General features: G+C 39.4%; 1 protein-coding gene across 3 annotated transcripts in view; it reads left to right on the top strand.

Annotated features, from left to right (window-relative positions):
• Positions 1-21,401, top strand: part of LOC126242504 (protein transport protein Sec24C) — a 121,328-nt gene that overhangs the window by 13,073 nt on the left and 86,854 nt on the right. For all 3 annotated transcript variants that reach the window (XM_049948093.1, XM_049948092.1, XM_049948094.1), the window contains exon 3: positions 11,517-11,635. In XM_049948093.1, the coding sequence (XP_049804050.1) occupies positions 11,517-11,635 (119 nt within the window). The remainder of the gene's footprint in view (positions 1-11,516; positions 11,636-21,401) is intronic.

Here is a 21,401-nt window from a genome sequence, read left to right on the forward strand (position 1 = left end):
CTCCTATGGTTTACTGGCGTCTTCTATGTGCCATCCTTGCAGACTTCCAGGGTGCCGCCATCTTTGACACTGATGGTTCTAAGACTACTGATAAGGTGGGGCACGCTTTCATGTCTCCTACCAGCTTTGAGTACCATTTGTTGCCAGGACCATGTAGTGTATTTACAGCTGAGCTTCTAGCCATTTACAGGGCCCTCCTTTTTGTTTCTCAGGCCTCCCTCTGTAGTGTTTTAATTTGTTCTGACTCCATGAGCAGCCTGCAGGCTATCAATCAATGCTGCTCGCGTCACCCCTTGGTCTCTGCCATCCATGACCTTCTCTCTGCCCTTGAGCATGCTGCCTGTTCCATCATCTTTCTCTGGGTCCCGAGTCATGTGGGAATCAGTGGGAATGAATTGGCTGACCGTTTGGCTAGAGAAGCAGATACTTAACCCCCCCCCCCCCCCCTCCTTTTTCCAGTTTGTAGATTTGGTCTCGTCTTTTATGCTTATACTGTGTGTGTTTAATGTTCATTCTTTTATAATTTGACTCCTCTGACTGAATTCATTCATTTTTATCAGACTCTTTCTTATGTAACCCCCTTTTGAAACGCGGAACTGATGACCTCGCTGTTTGGTCCCATACACAATCAATCAATCAATCAATCCATTCATTCAAAATTTTTCAATAGTGAGGGCCGTGCAGGGTAGATTTTGCAACGTGGTGCATGTTGCACACACTGTGCAATCCTATCGTAAGTACCTTTGAACGTCCAGTCCATGGGGGAGGGAGGGGGGGGGTGAAGGAAGGGCTGTCCGGTACCTGCATAATCGTAGCCTCCTAACAACACAAGGAATGTACTGTTCGTGCCGAAGTTGAAAACTTCCTAAGCACACAAACAACTATGTACTTGTTACATGCCGTTACCATGCCAGTCAGTCATTGCTGTGGCTGAGTGGCACCCCCTGGGAGAGTCCTTGGTTAGCATGGGCAGTACATTATGTGCAGTGAAGAGAATCAAACTATCCACTCTGATAGCCCTAGTCCTCAATTGTCTCACCAGAGATAATAGATCGTTACATTACAGAAAGGTGTCGCATTCAAGAGGACGACGGTTCAATCCCGCGTCCGGCCATCCTGATTTAGGTTTTCCGTGATTTCCCTAAATCGCTCCAGGCAAATGACGGGATGGTTCCTTTGAAAGGGCACGGCAGACTTCCTTCCCTGTCCTTCGCTACTCCGATGAGACCGATGACCTCGCTGTCTGGTCTCCTCCCACAAACAAACAAACCAACAGAAAGGTGTGCCTATCCCAACCCAAGCTGTAGGAGCAAAGTGGAATCAAAAGAAATATGTGAGAAATACTCCCCTCAGCACCTAGCTTATACCCGAACTGCTGTTTTTTTTTTTATCGAGGAAATATTTGATAAGTAATGTCATTTATCAGAATGCGAAGCACCTTCCTCTCGATTAAAATGGCATCCCTTACTCAGTCACAGGCAGTGCTCTCCTGTGAAAAGCACAATGTGACATTCCTACCACCATCTCCCCTCTCAAGAGCCTCTGTATGGTCCAGAGTGTAAATTTCCATTGTGGTCTCACACTGCAAATAGCTGAAGAGTTTGCATGTTAACCTGGACAGTGGGATTGTGCATTTTGTCTGGGGTTTCCAGCAGGAGCCAAAACATAGTGTTAAGGATACTGGTGCTTTTACATTGGCTTTCGAAGTGGTTTGTTACCTAAAAGCTAAAAGTAATGGTTTACCATTGTGATATAAAGCCACACATTCCATCTCCAGGTGGTGTTTTTAATGTTTGTGTTTTAGGCTTTTGTTTTCTTACTGCACAAAAGATGCCCTTTGTGTAGACTGCAGACAGCTGTTATGTGAAAACACTCCACGAGTCTAACTGGCAGTACGTATTAGCAAATCGAAAGACTTGCACTCGGCGAAAGTTCTACACCGACGGGAGGCCCTAGTCACATGACATTTACATTTACAGCAGTGAAGGGCAATATTCACCTTGATCTCTGAATTGACCCATTTTAAAGAAAGCAAGAGAGATACAAAGTACAAAACTGTAGTGTCTTTTGTATTTTGAAGTGAAGGAAAAATATGAACAGCTGTATCCCATTCAGATGACAAACTTCACTGACCTGGTGACAAAGTCCTCCTCTATACTAAGAATAAAGACATCCGCATTTCTCTGGGTCATCTTCCTGCAGGCCTACTCGGCAGACTAGTAATGCTTTTTTATCTATTCCGTATCTCTCTATCCATTTTTCTCCAAATTCTGGATTCAACTATCTTTTCCATTTCTCATTTCACTTTTCTTAACACAGCATTACTCATTATTCTGTTCTTTCCTCTTCACTCCATTCATCTGTCATCTGACTCAAGATGGCACTGTGCTTACCAAAGTACTATCTTTGATCTCCTCTCCCTGATGCCTCCCCCTTTTCCTAACAAGGGGTGTGCCCCTATCATTCTGGGTTCTTACTGACTTCAGTCTCCTTTCTAACATTCATCAACTTATTCCTTTCTCCTTCCCCTAACTCTGAAATCTAGGATAATTCTTCATTTTTTGTAGTGCTGTCAGCAATACTCAGTTTTACCTGCTTGAACGTAAGTACAAGCTAGCCAGTCTATCTCCCTCCAGTTTCAAAACTGATTATTTATTTTAATTACAGCTGCCTGGTTACGTAGGTAATAACTGCTTTTAGCAGAAAAATGTAGTAATGTACTACAGTTGAGTACATATGAAGTGAGTATGTGCACTTACATTTGTTTTAGTAATGGCATTTTGTCTTGTTTTAATTGTTATCCATTTTTGTGAGAATGTCCATAGTTGTTTCGCATGCATATACTGTTTGCACTTATTGTGGAGCGAAATGCGATTGGCATCCCTGCACATGCTTGCATTTAATACGTAACTGCCAGAAAATTTCATTGTTGTATTTAATGACCTGTCCTATATCTGTACAAGATTTCACAGGACCAAAACTAAATAAATAAAAGTAATTGTTCAGTGCTGTCTTGAGCTGAACATTGTTGCACAGTTTGCGAATTTTGAGATGGCAGAGATAGAGGAGCAATGCATGTGCATTAAATTTTGCGTGAAACTCAGGGAAAGCTTTACAGAGACACACCAAATAATGCCAGAAGCCTATGGTGATGAGTGCTTAAGCCGTACTCAGTAAAGGTGACCCTTGTTCAGGACACCCTTTGACATTTACCGATGACACTCATGTTAGATATGTCAATGAAACTGTGCATGCCAATTGAAGGCTGGCTGTCAGAGAGATTGCAGAAGAATGTAACATTTCAGTTGTGTCATGTCGTGAAATCTTGACATACCTTCGTGGAATGTATCGTGTCGCCACCAGGTTCGTCTCACGGCTCATGAGTCAAGACCAGAAAGACCTTCGCACTACAATCCATGAAGAGCTTTTGTCGAGCAAATGAGAATGAGACGTTCCTTACAAGAATCATAAGTGGTGATGAGACATGGGTCTACGGTTGTGATGTTGAGACCAAGATTCAATCTTCACAGTGGGTCGGGAAAGTTTCTCCAAGACTAATAAAAGCTCATCAGGTCAGTTCAAATGTTAAAGACATGCTGATAGTTTTCTGACTTTGAAGGATTAGCTCATCATGTATTTGTGCCACAGGGACAAACTGTTAATTGATGGTGCTATCGGGACGTGTTGGGATGCCCGCGAGAAAATGTGAGAAGAAAACAGCCTGAAATTTAGTCAGACAATTCGTGGCTCTTGCCTCATGATAACGCACCCACTCAATCATCCCTGTTTGTGTAAGACTATTGCACAAAAACTGAAATCACTATGCTGTCTCATCCTCTGGTCTCTCCAGACCCAATCCCTGTGGAGTATTTTTGTTTCCTAAGTTGAAGGCCCCTTTGAAAGGATGAAGATTTACAGTGATACACAAGATAAAAGAAAATTCACAGCTGGTGCTTCTCGCGATCCAGAAAGAGGCACACCAAGACTGCTTCTGGAAGTGGAAATGCCATTCGGAGTGGTGTATCAATTGTGGAGGAGAGTATTTTGAAGGAGACCATGCATAATATGTAAAAGGGAAGCGTAGAAACATGTAGTGGCGAGAGTTCCGGAATTTTTAGAACAGACCTCGCAAAGTGGTGTCAGCTACTGAAATATTCATGTGCAGTGCTGCAGGAGTGGATGACTTGTTGCTGGCAAATGTGATAGTGAAATAAAACAAGTGTAGCCATCTGAAGATAGAAATAAAAGCCCAAGACTGTCCGTGGCAATAAAATAAAGCTTTTTGAAAGTATTTGTGGCAGATTGCATTTTCCATCCACAATCCTTCATTAACAGTTGCTATCTCTCTCAAATGTTTGTCCTAATAGAAATGTTGTATGTTGGGATTCCCTTGGGAAGGAAACAGCTGAGATTAGAGCAAGCTACAACAATTTCCACATCTGCATCTACATAAATACTTTGCAGTCTGCCGTACAGTATATGATGGAGTTACCATGCACCACTACTAGTCATTACCTTTCCTGTTCCACTTGCAAGGGAATAATGTCTGTCTGTATGCCTCATTATGAGGCCTAATTTCATTATCATATCTTTGTGATCATTATACACAATGTATGTTGGAGGCAGTAGAATTGTTCTGTAGTCAGTGTCAAATGCTGATTCTCTATATTTTGTCAATAGTGTTCCAAAAGAATGTCGCCTTCCCTCCAGGGAATCCCATTTGGGTCCCTGAAGCATGTATGTAACACTTTTTTGTTCGAACCTGCCAGTAAAAAATCGAGCAGCCCACCTCTGAATTGCTTCAATGTCTTCCTTTAATCTGACCAGGTACGGGTCCCAAACACCTGAGCTGTACTCAAGAATACGTTACACTAGCGTCCTATGTGCGATCTCATTTACGAGTGAACCACTCTTTCCTAGAATTCCCCCCAATAAACCAAAGTTGACCATTTGCTTTCCCTACCACAATCCTCACATGCTTATTCAATTTGATATCGTTTTACAGCTTTATGCCCAGGTGGTTAAACGACATGACAGTGTTAAGCAGGACACAACTAATGCTGTATCGAAACATTATGGGTTTCTCTTTTAAATCCATCATAATTTACTTATATTTTTCTACATTTAGAGCTAGCTGCCATTCATCACAACAGCTAGAAATTTGGTCTGTCATGTTGTATCCTTATCAGGCACTCAACTTTGACAATTTACCGTACACAACAGCATCATTAACAGTCACAGATTGCAGCCCACCCCACCTGTCAAATCATTTGTGTGTATAAAAAATAATAGTGGACCTGTTGCACTTTCCTGGTGCACTCCTGACGATATCCTTGTCTCCAGTGAACACTCGCTGTCAAGGACAACATATTGGGTTCTGTAACTTAAGAAGTCTTCAAGCCACTCTCATGTCTTGATCTTATTTCATATGCTCGTACCTTTTTTAACAGCCTGCAAAGGGACGCCATGTCAACCCTTTTCAGAAATCTAGCAATGTGGAATCTACCTGTTGCTCCTCAGCTATAATTTACAGTATACCATGCGAGAGAAGGGCAAGCTGAGTTTTGCATGAGCGATGCTTTCTGAAACCATGCTGATTAGGTGACATGAGATTTTCGCTCTCAAGAAAATTTATTATATTCAACTGAGGTCAGTGTACACATGTAGTAGGGCACATGGACAGTTCAGCTTCTTGCACCACCTGATGGTGTCACTTGGTCCTGTGGTGGGCTGGAGCTGCTACTAGCTGCCCGACTCGCTTTCCCACACATGCATCACTGCGGCTTGTCTGCAAGGTTCCAAATGCTGCTATTGTGCCTATTAAAGTGGAACACGGAGCCAGCCTTGAGCAGCCAATGACTTTTTACTCCTGATCATCATGATGGAGAAAATATCTGTTGAAAACTGTAGTGTTTTTTTGAAGTGATGTGGTGTGAAAACTGAGAAGACTTTATTCAGACATCTCATGTCCTTTCAGTTACAGTTCTCCATCTCTAAAATAATTGACAGTTATGGGACATTAACTTTCCTTCTTTGTTCCTAGAAGAGAGAATCTTCAGATGTTTTAGGCCAGTGCTTTTCATTGTGTGTAACATAGCTATTTTTGTATTTTTCACTGTTGTTTAAATTGAACAATACAAGACTGGGTGAAAAGTGTCACAGTAGATAGCAGGCTGAACTGTCACAGAGGAGGGGGAACGTTCAAATCCCCATCCGGCCATCCAGTTTAAGGTTTTAGTGATTTCACTAATCAGTTAAGCCATATGACAGCATAGGTCTTTGACACTGCTTTCTTTCCATGTCCTTGCACTATCAGAGTCTGCATTCCATCTCTAAAGACCTTGTCATGGGATATTAAATTCTAATCTTGCTTCCTTCTTTCATTGAGGATCAATTGTCCATCTTAAAAATTCGTTAATAATTTGTGAAGCTTTCTATATTTGACAGTATAATGCATGAACAGTCTTTGAGCTATCAACATTATCAGCAAAGTCATTATAATAATGTAAATGTTAGCTTTCCCCCATGAAAAATACATTTCACATCGTATGTGGTGTCTACAATTGATCCCAGCACACTACTTTGGGGTATTCTTGATGTCACTTTAGCCATATCAGTGACACTGTCAACAGCTGCATGAATCGTAGGAACATTTTGAGCAAGCAGACTTTCATATGATTGCAGCTTGCAGCATTTTTGTTATTCCTGCACAAAAATTTAAGTTTTCCAATAGATGTCGTAATAAGTACTCAAAGAGCATATTACATGATTCTACAACAAAACGGGCAGCAGTGGGTGTGGTCAAAGGGAATGGGTATTGTGTTGAGCCTGGGGACTCTTATGTGAGGGCAAGTCCATACCACCACAGTGGGGTGAGAGCAAGATGGAAATGTGCATATTTGTCTTTGATGGGTATCACTGCCCTCCTCTGTTCTTAAACAGTCTTAAGAGAAGTAGCTGCTGTAGTGCATGTGTCAACCAGGGTGCCAAAATGATCTATTGTGCTGTCACTGGGTGATGATTTAAACACAGTAGCCCCCTTCCACCTAACCTCACAGCTCCCACAACTGTTCATCCTGGAGACTTCATTGCCCATATTGTTACAGGGCTCAATTACAACCTGTCCCAGTGACAAAGGTCAATTTAATCGCCAATATTAATACTACAACAGAAATATTACCTCTATATCAGACCACTATTGAAGATTGCACATTTTATTTTAAGTAGATAGAGTACTTGTAGAGTTATTTCAATCCTCAGGAAATACTCCTCTCATGTTGTGTAAACTCTCTTCTCATATTTCGGAAATGGAATGGGAGAAAGCTCTAACAACTGATACAATGGGACATACATAGTGGTTTGCAGCTTATAGAAATAGATGTAGTTTACAAGAAATAACACAACATGTTGGTGAACATTAGGTTATTAACAGCTTTGTCAATCTGAAATGTACTTGGTGGCTGATTACAGCATACTGACAAAATATCATAATTAATTGTTACATTTCAGAGTCTCAATACACAGAATACAATGTTACAAAGTGATTTCTTAGAAAACTCTGTGAAGGCTTCCTGTATGCAAATCAGCAGTGGCCTGAAATTGTGGTGCATTGCCAAATTCTCATTATTTGTTACTCATTTCAGCAGTTGCTCACCATTGCCTCTCCAATGCCAAGGAGTCTCTGGATATAGAATTCCGCAAGTGCCGTTCTTGTACAAAGCTAACAATATTTTCATTAACAGTTTCATTCTTCACCAGTTTAAAAATATTTAAAAATTACATCAAGTCACACTCAATTTCACACAGCTATAACGTCATAGATGCTGGTTGTCATGATGTGTTTATCAAGTCTGATTTTGTACCATCACAGTATTCTACAATAGGCCATATTTTCTGTCTAAAATTGTACTACTTCATTCACTATATGTTATGTAGTAATGGTGCTACAGTCACCCTGTTTACATGGGGCTCCCAAAACCAGATTACGTAAACAGATATCCCAGTACCGCTTCTGGGTGGTCATGTAAACACTTCAAAATCGATTGTGGAAGTCTGATTCTAGTTGTCAGTTTTCAAATTTGGCAGTCAGTTTTTGTTCCCTTGTAAACACAACCAGTTTTGAAACGTGCTTGGGTTGTCAAGTTATTTCTTGTTTTCAGAATATTCGTTTAATATGGACTTATTGTGTGGTGAAGGAGAAGCAGATATATTAGACTGAGCATGAAGCTGTCTTCCTATAATATTTAAGGGAAGAGAAATAACAATTGTTTTGATTGAATCAGAAACTGGATCAGCTATTTTCCAGGCACCATATTTAACTAGGCTAGCAAATCTGCTTCAGACCTGAACATGTAAACAAGGTAGCGAAATACGGTATCCGAAATTCAGTTTTCTTCTTTCGGAAGATGTGTCGCATGTTAAAATAGTGAATTAGAAATGAAACATTATTAAGAATGTAATCCCAAAAGTAAGGTCTCCTATTTTTTTATAAGTACATAGATATGTTTATTTCTAAAATGGCTTACATCAGTTTACAGCTTGAACATTTAGCTATTTTTCGACATAATCACCATTTCTGTCGATGCATTTTTTTAGATGCTTTGGCAGTTTTTGTATGCCCATATCATACCAGCTCACCACCATGCTGTTCAGAAAGTTATGAACCTCTTCTGTCACCTCGTCGTCGGAGCTGAATTGCTGGGACCACAATTGACGCTGACAGGTACTGTGAGACTCTGAAAAAACTCAAACGGGAAATTCAGAACAGGAGAAGAGGTATGTTGGCAGGGGTGTACACATTCTCCATGACAACACTCGCCCACACATCGCTCGGCAAACCATTGCTCTATTGCAACAGTTTCAGTGGAACATAATCACCCACCCACCCACCCTATGGTCCTGACTTGTCCCCAGTGAATATCACCTGTTCCCTAGGTCAAAAGAACATTTGGCCGGAAAGCAATTCAGCTCCACTGACGAGGTGAAAGAAGAGGTTCATAACTTTCTGAACAGCGTGGCGGCTAGCTGGTATGACATGGGCTTGCAAAAACTGCCACAGCATCTACAAAAATGCATCGACAGAAATGGTGATTATGTTGAAAAATAACTAAATGTTAAAGCTGTAAACTGATGTAAACCATTGTAGAAATAAACATGTCTATGTACTTACAAAAAAGTAGGAGACCTTACTTTTGGGATTACCCTCATAAGATTGTTATTGCCATTGCTAATGCTATTACTTCCACTGTCATCATCAATATTGCTATTACTACATCTTCTCAGTGCTAATTTGCTAAATCCAAAGGTCAAGGCTTTGATCCCCAGTTAATTTTAGTATTTTTATCTCGGCAAAAATAATCAATTTTTGAAAATATAATGTGATTGGATAGGTAAATAATCTACTCAACAAGCATTGGCAGGAGAACACACATAAAAGTATAGTGACAATTTAGAAGTCTTGAAGGGAAAGGAAGAGGTATGAAGGAAAATGACTGATGAGGTTTAGGAAATGAGGAGAGTTTGCAGCAGTCACCCAGAACCCTCTGTCAGAAGAGACTTACCGAACTGTATGAGGAGCCCTGATCTGACCCCTGACTCTCCTTGTTTCCTAAACCTGCGTCAACTCTTTTGTCAGGAGGAGGTACCACTGACTCTGAAAGCTTGCAAATTTCAGTACTTTTATGTGTGTTCTCCTACTGCTGCTTGGTGAGTAGATCTTTTTATCTATCCAATTATGTTGTAGTATTTTTATCAGTTATTCATCATTTCTTTTACTCTATTAACGTTTGTTAATGTGTGAAATGCTACAGTTCAGATTCCATTTCAAACCATAAATCATCCTATAACTGACTGAGTAGTCCAGTTTAAAAATCAGAGAATGATGACACACCACGTCAACTAGAACCATGTGTAGTAAAGCACTGTGGTGTTCAAAAATAGTCTCTGGGTATTTTGTGTAGACAGTGATAGGAACTACATCATATAACTCACAGCTGTACTTATTACTTACTTATTACTTTATTTAGACTATCCATGTACAGTTGCTTTTTTATTATTTAAAAGAGTCAGTAACAGGTTTTCACTGTGATTTAAGATGCACCTAATATAAATACATAGACAGCTGATTGTACACCCATAGTTTAATTTATAGTGAATTTTTACTTTTGCATATAGTTGTATATTGTAATTAGACATTAAATGTTTGTAATATCATTGAGCCTGTAACTTAAGATCGTTGGACAATTCTACGAAGTGATAAGGCTTGTTCCAGATACACTATAAGAAATGTAGGTTTGTATTATATAATTCAGTGCCTAACAGACTTTGGTGTGATAACAGATTTGTATTCTTTTTACATTTTCTTGTGATTACCACCTCTGTAATTATTTCCATTACCTTTATGATGGATAACAACAGAAAACTTGTGTACCCCTACCACGCTAAAATGATCACTAATTATCATAACTGCTTTTGCTGCAGAGGTACCTCACATCACCCGATGGCATCCCTGTCCATAGATGTTGAAAGTGGGTGGGCCATCTTGAAGGTGTCTTAATCCAAACCTCTTTTGGATGTGTGGGAAATAGTTGTTGGTCCCTCTTTCTTCTTCAGGATTTATGACAAAGAAATTTTGAATATAAATTTAAGCATTAGGAAGACATTGGTAAAGGTGTTTGTGCGGAGTGTAGCCTTACATGGAAGTGAAATATGGATGTTGTAAACATTTCAGAAAGGAGGGAATAGAAGCTTTTGAAATGTGGTGCTACAGAAGAATGCTAAAAATTAGATGATAGATCAGATAGCAAATGAGGTGGTGCTGAATTAAACTGAAAAAAAAGAATTTTGTCACAACGTGTGTAAAAGATAAGATTGGTTGATAAGGCACTGCCTTGAGGCATTGAGAAATTGTGATTTTGGTAATGAAACGTGTGTTGGGGGAGGGGGGGATGAGTTTGGGGGATTGCAAGAAAGACAAAGGCTTGAGCATGGTAAGCAGATTCAGATGGATTTAAGTTGTGGTAGTTATGCAGGTTTGTACAAGACAGACTATTGTGGAGAGCCACTTCAAACTTAAGTGTTCTGATTGAAGACAGCATTGACAACACACTGTCATATCTGGCTGAGCTGCTTATTTTCAGCATTACTTTTCTGCCTCTTTCACCCACTTCTACACAATTGCTGAAATCGAGTAACTAGTTAAGGAAGACACCTAAATATCTGGAAAGAGTTTTTTTTTTTATGTGCCTGTTATTAAGCCACATGAGTGGATCTCTTAAGAACAGGATTCATCTAGAGATAGCTCGTTTGTTTTACGGAAGTGTGAATATAAAGTCAGCGTCAGGTTTATTCAGTTTAATGTACTGTGTTAAATAGGAAAAGCGTAGTATTTGAAAATATAAAACTATCTTACTCTCAAAATGAAGGCACTATATAGTAGAGTTCTACACAATCAATAGATGTGCAGGCATTCATAGAATTGATAAAATGTGATTGCAATAAACCCCTCTGTGTTACAGGAATGATGGGGTTTCCTCCTCAGCATCAACAAATGCAGGCCTCACCAAATCAGCTTGCTGGCCAAATGGCAGCAATGAATCTGTCAGGAAGCCAGCAGAAGCATGGCAATGAAAACCAGGTATGCTAATGGACACAGTGATAAAATGGGAAAGCTTAAAATTCAAGATTTCAGAATCCATGAAACATTGTAGACCATAAGTAATCATTCGATAATTACAGATTCAGTTGTTTTCCATGACATATACAGCCATCCCATTATGCAGGCACAACTAGTGATCTTGCGTGTCAATAATGCTCATAAAATATGTAGGAGTGGTCTGCTTTAAACAACAGACATTTTTTAAAATGTTTTTGGAGTGCTTTAGTTAACATTGCACTGTGTAGTAGAAAACAAATTCATTGCTGAAAATTTTTACGTTGGGAAACCAGATTATCTTGCTTGGGAAGTGGTTCTTTGTCAACACTAAGAATTTTTTAATGTTTTGGTTAGGTGACATTCAGCATTCATTAAGTAATTGAAAAAGCAAATTTTTATCATCAACTGTTTTTATTTGTATCTTATTGTCTACCAGTTTTAGTTGTGGACCACCTTCACATGGTGTCCACCAAAAGTACAAAATGGAACAAGTAATGTACACACAAAATACAAAATTTTTAAAAAGTTTATAAGCAAAATCTTTTCATGAATACCCACAAAGCAAAAACATATTAAGTGAATACCTATCATTTACTTTTCTGGTTGATATAAGACCCTAAATGTCATAATATAATGTAACTGGATTTCCTTCTCATCCTCTCCGGTAAGTCCCTCCTGACCTGCGGCTCTGGGTGACTTTTTCCTAGACATCTCCAGTCCTTTTCAATCACCCCTCTTCCTCCCCCTTCAACCATTCTGTTGGAAGGAGGAGCCACTGGCTCAGAAAGCTTGCATAATTATAACTTTTTTTTATGTGCGTGTTCTGCAGCTGCTTGGTGGGTAGATTTTTTTATCAATTCAATTACATTAAATGTCATAATAGGTATAAGAACAGAACACAGCTACAGAGGCTGCACTGTATAGCCCTTAGCTCTTTGGTTTCTTATCTTTTTGTACATCATTTTGTTAACTATTGTCCTGTTGAGCATATTCCTATTAGACTCCTGTGGAACATGTTATGTTGTTTTTGTATATTTATTATGAAGTTTCTGATTTTCTATCAACAAGAAAGGAAATGATCTGAGTGTTCATGTGATCTGTTTTTGCCTTGTAAATGTTTATGAACAGATTTTGCTTATGTACTTTCTACAAGGTTTGTATTTTATATTTTTTGTACATTACTTTGTCTATTTTGTGCTTTTGGTAGATATCTAACTTTAAATCTGTATTCTGCAAAGCACTGTGAAGTGCATGACAGAGGGTGTGTCCCATTATACCAGTTACTAGGGTTTCTTCCTGTTACATTCATGTGCGGAGCGTGGGAAAATGATTCATTTAATATCTCTGTGTGTGCTGTAATATCCTGTGAAGATGTCCACAGCCAAAACCAGTAGATATTAAGGTACAAATAAAAACAGCAGTGTTAAAATTTTTCTCAAAAACAAGTAAGACTATTGGCTGGATTCTTTTGAATGCAAAAACACATTATTAATTGAGAGAGAGAACTTAGCAGAATAGATTAGTCACACTAAGAAAAAGATCGGCAGCAATGATCAAATTTTATCATCTTGGAGATAGATATCAGGTTAAAATGGTTGAAAATAAAAGTAGTCTGTTTATTATTTATTTAGGTTTCTGTCACAATTGCTTAATTACGGTGGAACACACAATGGAACATACATCAGGTCAACATAACAAATATTGACTGATACATGAACAATTATTTTGAATGTTTCATTGGAATTGCGTTATTCAGTTGTGGCAGAAAACTTAATTAGTAAATTGAATTACTGGTCCGTTATGCCAGTGCAATATTAGAATTGCACAGAAGCAGTCTATATTTGGTGTGTTTGGTCCAAAGTATAAGTTAAAAGCACTAAATTCTTATGCACAATGTGTTCAAGGGGTTTGTGTGAAGTTCATACATTGAGCCAGTGCGTGGAAAAGCAGCATGTTAAGCCTGCTGTGATTATAATAACAGACTTCTTTTGGCTGTCAGCTGTTACAGTGTTGTTCACACGTTTTCATAGTTGTCTTGGGCCAAATTCCCAGAATAACCAAAATGTCTGGTGCTTGATGTGAAAATTGGAAGGAACATACTGAAACTATGGTGAACTTATACTAATTGTTCATTTCATGTGGTTTTTGTGAGCCTCTTCCTTTCTGAACTTCAACATTGTTCTGTAGCACCACTTTTCAAAAGCTATTCTCTTTTCGCCTAAACTGTTTATTGACCATGTTTCACTTATGTACATGGTTACACTCCAGACAAATACTTTAAGCAAAGACTTCCTAACACTTTAATCTACATCTGATGTTATCAAATTTATCATCTTCAGAAATGTTTTTCTTGCCATTGCCCAGTCTACATTTTATATCTTGTCTTCTATGGCCATCATGAATTAGTTTGCTGCCAAATTAGTGAAACTCATCTGCTACTTTAAGTCTGTCATTTTCTAATCTAATTCCCTTAGCATCACCCGATTTAATTTGACTACATTCCATTAGTCTCGTTTTGCTTTTTTTGATGTTCATCTTATATGCTCCTTTCAATACAGTGTCGATTCTGTTCAGCTGCTCTTCAAAGTCCTTTGTTGTCTCTGACAGAATTGCGATGTCATTGGTAAACCTCAAAATTTTTTTTTCTTCTCCATAAACTTTAATTCCTTCTCCAAATTTTTCTTTGATTTTCTTTACTGCTTGCTCAGTGTGTACATTGAATAACATGGGAGATAGGCTACAACCCTGTTTCATTCCCTTCTCAATCACTACTTCCCTTTCATGCTTCTGGACTCTTATAAGCGCCAGCTGGTTTCCGTACAAGTTGTAAATCGTCTTTCACTCCATGTATTTTACCCCTGCTACCTTCAGAATCTGAATTTCAAAGTGTGGTTCAGGTGACATTTTCAAAAGCTTTCTCTAAGTCTATAAATGTTATAAACATGCTTTGCTTTTCCTTAACCTGTCTTCTAAGATAAGTCATAGGGTCAGTATTGCCTTGCATGATACTATATTTCTCCGAAATCCAAACTGATCTTGCCCGAGTATGGCTTTTACCAGTTTTTCCAGCCTTATGTAAAGCCCGAGGGTATTTCACCTGTCTTATATATTTTGCACACCAGATGGAAAGGCCGCGCGGGAGTAGCCGAGTGGTCTAAGGCACTGCAGTCATGGACTGTGTGGCTGGTCCCGGCGGAGGTTTGAGTCCTCCCTCGGACATGTGTGTGTGTGTGTGTGTGTGTGTGTGTGTGTGTGTGTGTGTCCTTAGGATAATTTAGGTTAAGTAATGTGTAAGCTTAAGGACTGATGACCTTAGCAGTTAAGTCCCATAAGATTTCACACACATTTGAACATTTGAACCAGATGGAAGAGTTCTGTCATGACTGGCTCTCTTCATGAAAGAAGGTCTGACATGCTTGCAGCTGATGTCAAGGTCTGACAGAAAGTTATCTACTCCAGGGGCCTTGTTTAGACTTAGGTCTTTCAGTGCTCTGTTAATTTATTCTCCTAGTATCATGTCTTCCATCTCTTCATCTACTTCTTCTTCCATTTCTATAGTATTTCCTGCAAGTTCATCTCCCTTGTAAAGGCCCTCTATATACTCCTTCCGCCTTTGAGCTTTCCCTTCTTTGCTTAGGACTAGTTTTCCACCTGAGCTCTTGATACTCATACAGCTGATTCTCTTTTCTCAAGAGGCCTCTTTAATTTTCCTGTAGGCAGTATCTATCTTTCACTTAATGATATATGCTTCTAAATCCTTAAATTTGTCCTCTAGCCACTTCTGCTTAGCGATTTTGCACTTCCTGTCACTCATTTTTAGACATTTGTATTCCCTTTCCCCTGCTTCATTTGCTGCATTTTTATATTTTCTGTTTTCATCAGTTAAATTCGATATCTCCTCTGTTATCCAAGGGTTTCTACTAGGCCTTGTCTTTTTGCCTATTTGATCCTCTGATGCTTTCACTATTGTGTCTCTTAAAGCTATCTGTTCATCTTCCGCTGTACTCCTTTCCCCTGTTCTAGTCAGTCGTTACCCAATGCTCCCTCTGAAACTCGGTCACCTCTGGTTCTTTCAGCTTATACAGGTCTCATCCCCTTGATTTCCTCCCTTTTTGTAATTTCTTTAGTTTTAACATACAGTTCATAACCAATAAATTGTGGTCAGAGTCTACATCTGCCCTTGTAAATGTCTTAAAATGTAAAATCATTTCATAAAGATAAAAAACATTTATGACTGGTAGCAATATTTGAGGACTATAAGCAGTTTAGTTATTTAAGTATTAAGTCAGTTGACAATACACCATACAACTGTTAACAACAAACATAATAAACAAAACTGCCCAAAGGTTGGTTTTTAACATCACAGTGCGATACTAGGCATGACACTATTGCGGGTGGTGTGCCCTTGCCATCCTCTGACTTTTGAACTGCATTACACTGCCAGTTTTATGATCAGTTTAACCTAGACCCCCTGGAACTCCATAAAATCAATGAAACTTAAAACTAGCAAAATATAGAAAAGCAAGCTACTACTTACTGAACTTACACAGAGCAAGAACTGGAAATTGAAAATCTGTAATTTATTTCTTTTGGTTTTCCCAACTCAGCAACCAAACTGTAAACTTTGCCTTATGTAGAACTCGGACTATGCTGCAAATCAGTCTGTCACCATAACCTACATTTCAAATAATATTGACGTAGATGCAAACCAGATATTTTGTTTGATTCTAAGAGGATCAGTTCAAAAGTTCTGCACACTGCACATATATAGTATTTTCCTCAGCAAAGGAAGTGTTTTTCTTCAAAAGTTAAAGTTCATCACACGCAGCACCTACTGTGACAAGATTGCCATTACATTAAATACTTAATCTTTCTCTTGCAATGGAAATTAAAACAATGTTACATCACTGGCTATGCAAATCAGGTCTCCTACCATCATTGTAACTTTCTCTGACCATTTGCGATTGGCATTACTAACGTACACAGTGTTGATGGCCCTTCATCTGGTTTTACTGGAGTGGGGATGGCCCTTTATCTAGTTTTACTGTAAATAGTGAAACTTTCAATACCGTGACAAAGCAGGTGATCCGTGTTTCTGTTTCCACAGTGTATTAACTCCTGTGAATCAAGATGATCTCAAAATGATGATATTTAGTTTTTGAAAACTATCTGCTTCTGTTCCCCTCAAAACTTTAACACAAGGAGACTTGTTCTTACAGCTACCGAAAATAAACAGCAAGACGTTCTTGTAATAATAAGTAAGTGCAAAGCCAATGAAAACAGGATATGGGATGCACTACAAAATCACCAAAATAACCACCAACCTAAGAAAATTTTGCCCTGCAGTTGTGTGTAAAAGTTAAATGAACTTACCAATACCACAGTTTGGTTTCGAGCTGTGACATAATGGTGTGGTGTGTGTGATGTCATATGTGCACAAGCAGAAATATGAGGGTTCTTTCAAAAGTTCTGAACACTGTAAGACAGAACTGAAGAAAATACTTTATTTTACAGAATACCTTTACAAGCCTTCAATATAATGTCCATTTTTGCATGTGACAGCTTCGGATGACTTGTGTATTCTGGATAGGGCACCTTCACTGTTGAGCTCTTTGATTACTTGGGCCACCTCACTGGAAGCTTCATCAGTTTTTATCGAAAGATTTGCTATGGCACTGTTCCTTCAATTTGAGAAACAAATCAGTCTGGTGGGCCTATATCAGGTTGATAAGGTGGGTAGGGAGGTATTTCCCATTCATTTTGTCAAGCGTTTCTGTCACTGGGTGGGCAATATCCAGTCTTGTTTTAGCATGCAAAATGAGGACATCAGCTGCAAGCATGTCAGACCTTCTTTCATGAATTTTGGGCGCAAAATATTTAGCAGAAACAGCTTGTAGTATATGCCTGTTACAGACGCCCTGTGGGGCACTATTTGTAGCTATGACTTCATTAATGTTGTATGCAGATATCATAAGTTTTACCTTTGATTGTTGGTAGAGGAATTTTTTTGGGCGTGGAGAGTTGGAACTTATCCATTATGATGACTGTCACTCAGATCTTGCAGAACCCATCTGTCAGCAACTTTTCTCATCTTTAACTTTATAGTTATCATTCTGTAAACTGAAGTGACAGACATTGTGACCTAATATGCAATTTTCTCACTTTTTTTAATCCACCCTCAAAATATCATTAACAATATATTGAGAGGTAAGTCCATTACATTTAATGGTCTTCCACTTCTTGGGTTGTCCTCAGTGCTTAGCTGACATTCATGGAAATGAACAGATCACTGCATACCATGCTCTCTACTACACTTCTCTTACATACCTTTCTGAAAGCATTGTAAATTTCCACTTGGTTCTTTTCCTGTAGAGATTGTTTTGTTGTAGGAATGCTGGTCACTACATGTAATCTGACCTGACTCGGTTTCAACTTCTATTTTCAAACTCAGTTGCTCACAATATAACCACGCAACCAACCAACAAACACACACACATGACCATCACACCTACAACTGACATGTATTTCAACTCAATCACGCCACTGTAATGGTCACACATGCACAATGTGCAGGACTTTTGAAATGATACTCTTAGAATCAAACAAAATATCTGTTTGGTACGTATATTAATATTATGTGGAATGTGGGTTATGCTGACAGGCTGATTTGCAGCATAGTTCGAGGTCTACATTAGACAAAGTTAACAGTTTGGTTCTTGAGTTGGTGAAGTCAAGAAATGTGTGATCATCAAAAGAACTGAATTCCTCTTATGGTATGTATGTTGGACACTTGATTTCAACAGGTTGTTTATGTCCCCCATTTTGATGTAGTTGAAGGTTTGTATCTAAGGCTTCAGCTAACGCATGTGTACTATTTTGAAGTGTACCATTTTGAAACTTCTTGGAAAATTAACTCTGTGTGCTAGAAATTGATTCAAATCCAGAACATTTCTTTTCGTGGGCAATCATCTTACCAAGTGTTTTGTCGTAAGCATGACTCTTAATGTGATCTCGCAGGTACTGCTAGCAAGGTATCAAAGCTACATACTGTAGCTTCATATAGGAACATCCTGCTGAAAACAGCCAACATCACCACCTTATGACAATGTGCATTTGCTTCATGTGTGTGTGTGTCCAACATTTCCTAAACTACTGGATCATTTTAAACCAAGTTTGGTACATGCTATTTGCTCCATAGGGCTAGAGATATGGGTGAAAAACAGCTATCCAGCTCCTGCAGGTGAACTGTTTTACTGGCCTGCTTTGCAGGAGCTAAATGTGTGGGTGGACACCCTACACTGCATGTGGGACTAGTAGCAGTCTTTCATACCAACCTGCTCTGCCATGCCCATCTGCACTGAGCAGGGAGGGGGGGGGGGGAGGGGAGGAAGGAGTGGTGTGTATAGTCCATGTTGAATAGGTTGCCTTGCATGACAGGCATGTAATGTGTGGAAGAGTAGCGGCCTGTTTTATCAGCCAACACCTTTGAGACATTTCCATGGAGACATTGACAACTCTGTCACACATGGTGCCGTGCTGCAAGCTGCATCTGTCACACCCATTTCATGCTGCTGTAGGAGTGTGATTACATGCAATGTAATAACCAACAGATTACTTATGCATTCAGCATCTGCTGTTGGAATCCTGTACTTACATTGCTGTCGTATTACCCCCCACAACTGTACACGGCACTGCCATTGGGACATGGACAATGTCATGTGGAGCAGGCACAACTGTGTCTCCTGTGTGGCATCTCACTGTCACAAGTGAACGCTACACATTTCAAACACGAATGTCAAAAAGGAAACATACGGTAAGTGGCCAAGTGCCAAGAAAAAAAAGTGAACACAAACAGGAAAATGCCCAGGAAAGGGTCATGACTGGCTATGCTGTGTGCTACAGCTTCCATAAATAGTGTGAGATGGTCCAACAGGGTGACACCCAGTACAATGCAAGAGACAACACTCGGCCGAATGCAGATCATCAGAGACAGTAAAATAGTGAGCGCTGCGGCTGCAAGCAATGGAAGGCAGACAGATAAGTATGTAGTGCACATCCCTGCATATCAGTGGAAGGCTTCCCTTATGATCCGTGTAAAGTCTATGCACAGCATGAATCTGTTACCATCGGGAAACTGGGTGCACTGTGTGTTCATTGTTGAGCCAAGGTGTTCACAACAGGTTGTCCTGGCATTTGTTGCAAGAACAATTAAGTGAAACTCGTGCAACTGCTACCTGTGCCAGGCAGACTTTCCATCTACACATCAGGTGATATGCATGAGTGGAATTGTTTCCTTCACAGCTTTGGGGAATACTACACCTGCCTTCAGATGACATTTTTTGGTGCCATGTCACTTGCTAAGCAGCCTGTGTGTTCTACAATACAGGGGGAGATACAACACAAGGTGATTCCTGCTGCCACTACGTTATCATCCACCCAAATTCCTTCAGTAGTACCTAATGGGCAATGGGGAACTGGAAAGGGACACAAAGAGTGAGTGTGTGTGTGTGTGTGTGTGTGTGTGTGTGTGTGTGTGTGTACACGTTCCAGAAATGAGACATGACATTGTGTCAACATTCTTTGTAATGTTCTGTCAATGCAACAGTTACATCAAACTGTTTGCAATTGCATTGGAACAAATACTGGCTGATTACGAAGTTGACATACGAGCATGTCGATGGCCACTGGGTGTCGCACATGGTGCACCACCCAAATATGAAGTGACTGTGGTTATCGGGACAGACTGTTTTGATTCACTGTGATATACTACTTAACCAGCAGAGCAGTGCAATGGAGCACATTTTGAGTCCTGTGGATTGTACGGCAGCCTGCAATATGCTCTGCTGTTGCCCCATGGTGAGGATGGTTATCACTTGAAAGTGAGACAGATGATACCATCAACTGATGAACTAACCAATAAAAAGGTGTCTGCTGTTGAGTTTTACATTTACTCCTAATGATCCAAGAAATGAGCAGAACCACATAGTAAACTGTTGGCAAGTGTTTGATCAGTACATTGTTGATATAAATGCAAAAACTGAGAACAGGTGCCTTCTGTAGGTCTCCATCAACGTCAGTTGTGTGTTGAGGAATATGTGTGGCCAGTATTACACTATCATATTTCTTTGTGAATGTTGATATATCAAATACTTTTGTCAAAGAAATTTGGTAGTGTCATAGGGAACTTTGTCAAATCTTGCCTTTTGTCAAAGAAATAAAATCAAATCTAGGGCCTTGCCATAGATTTCATTATAAAAATCATTCATGTTCTGTTCACTGCCATGTGAACTGTAACTGCTTGGAATGCTGGCATTGCTACAGACATTTGATGTCTGTAGTGTGTTTCTAAACATGAGTGCAAAGTTTAGTTGTTGTGTTCCTTTGACTCATTTTAATAACCTCACTTTTACTCAGGTGGGGTTGGGCAAAGGACTCAATGCACGATATTAATCGTGTGCTGATCGGCAGCTGGGATATGCTGCAGATGACTTCAAATCCACAATCACAGCTATAGCCACCCACCTGTACATCTGAAAACACTCGGGCAGCTTTCTAGCAAGTCAAAATAGAGAAGGAAACACTAAAATTAAAAAAAAAAAATCTTAGGTCTCCATTCTACTCTGTCTACTTTTGAACTCTGAATGCCACAAGTTAAAAAGTGCTTCATCTGTTTTGTACTTTTTATTAATTTTGTTGTTGTTGGAACACTAATTCTATTAAATTAAATTATTCAAAAATAAAAATAGTT

Source organism: Schistocerca nitens, chromosome 1 (genome assembly GCF_023898315.1).
Source record: "Schistocerca nitens isolate TAMUIC-IGC-003100 chromosome 1, iqSchNite1.1, whole genome shotgun sequence".
NCBI lineage: Eukaryota > Metazoa > Arthropoda > Insecta > Orthoptera > Acrididae > Schistocerca > Schistocerca nitens.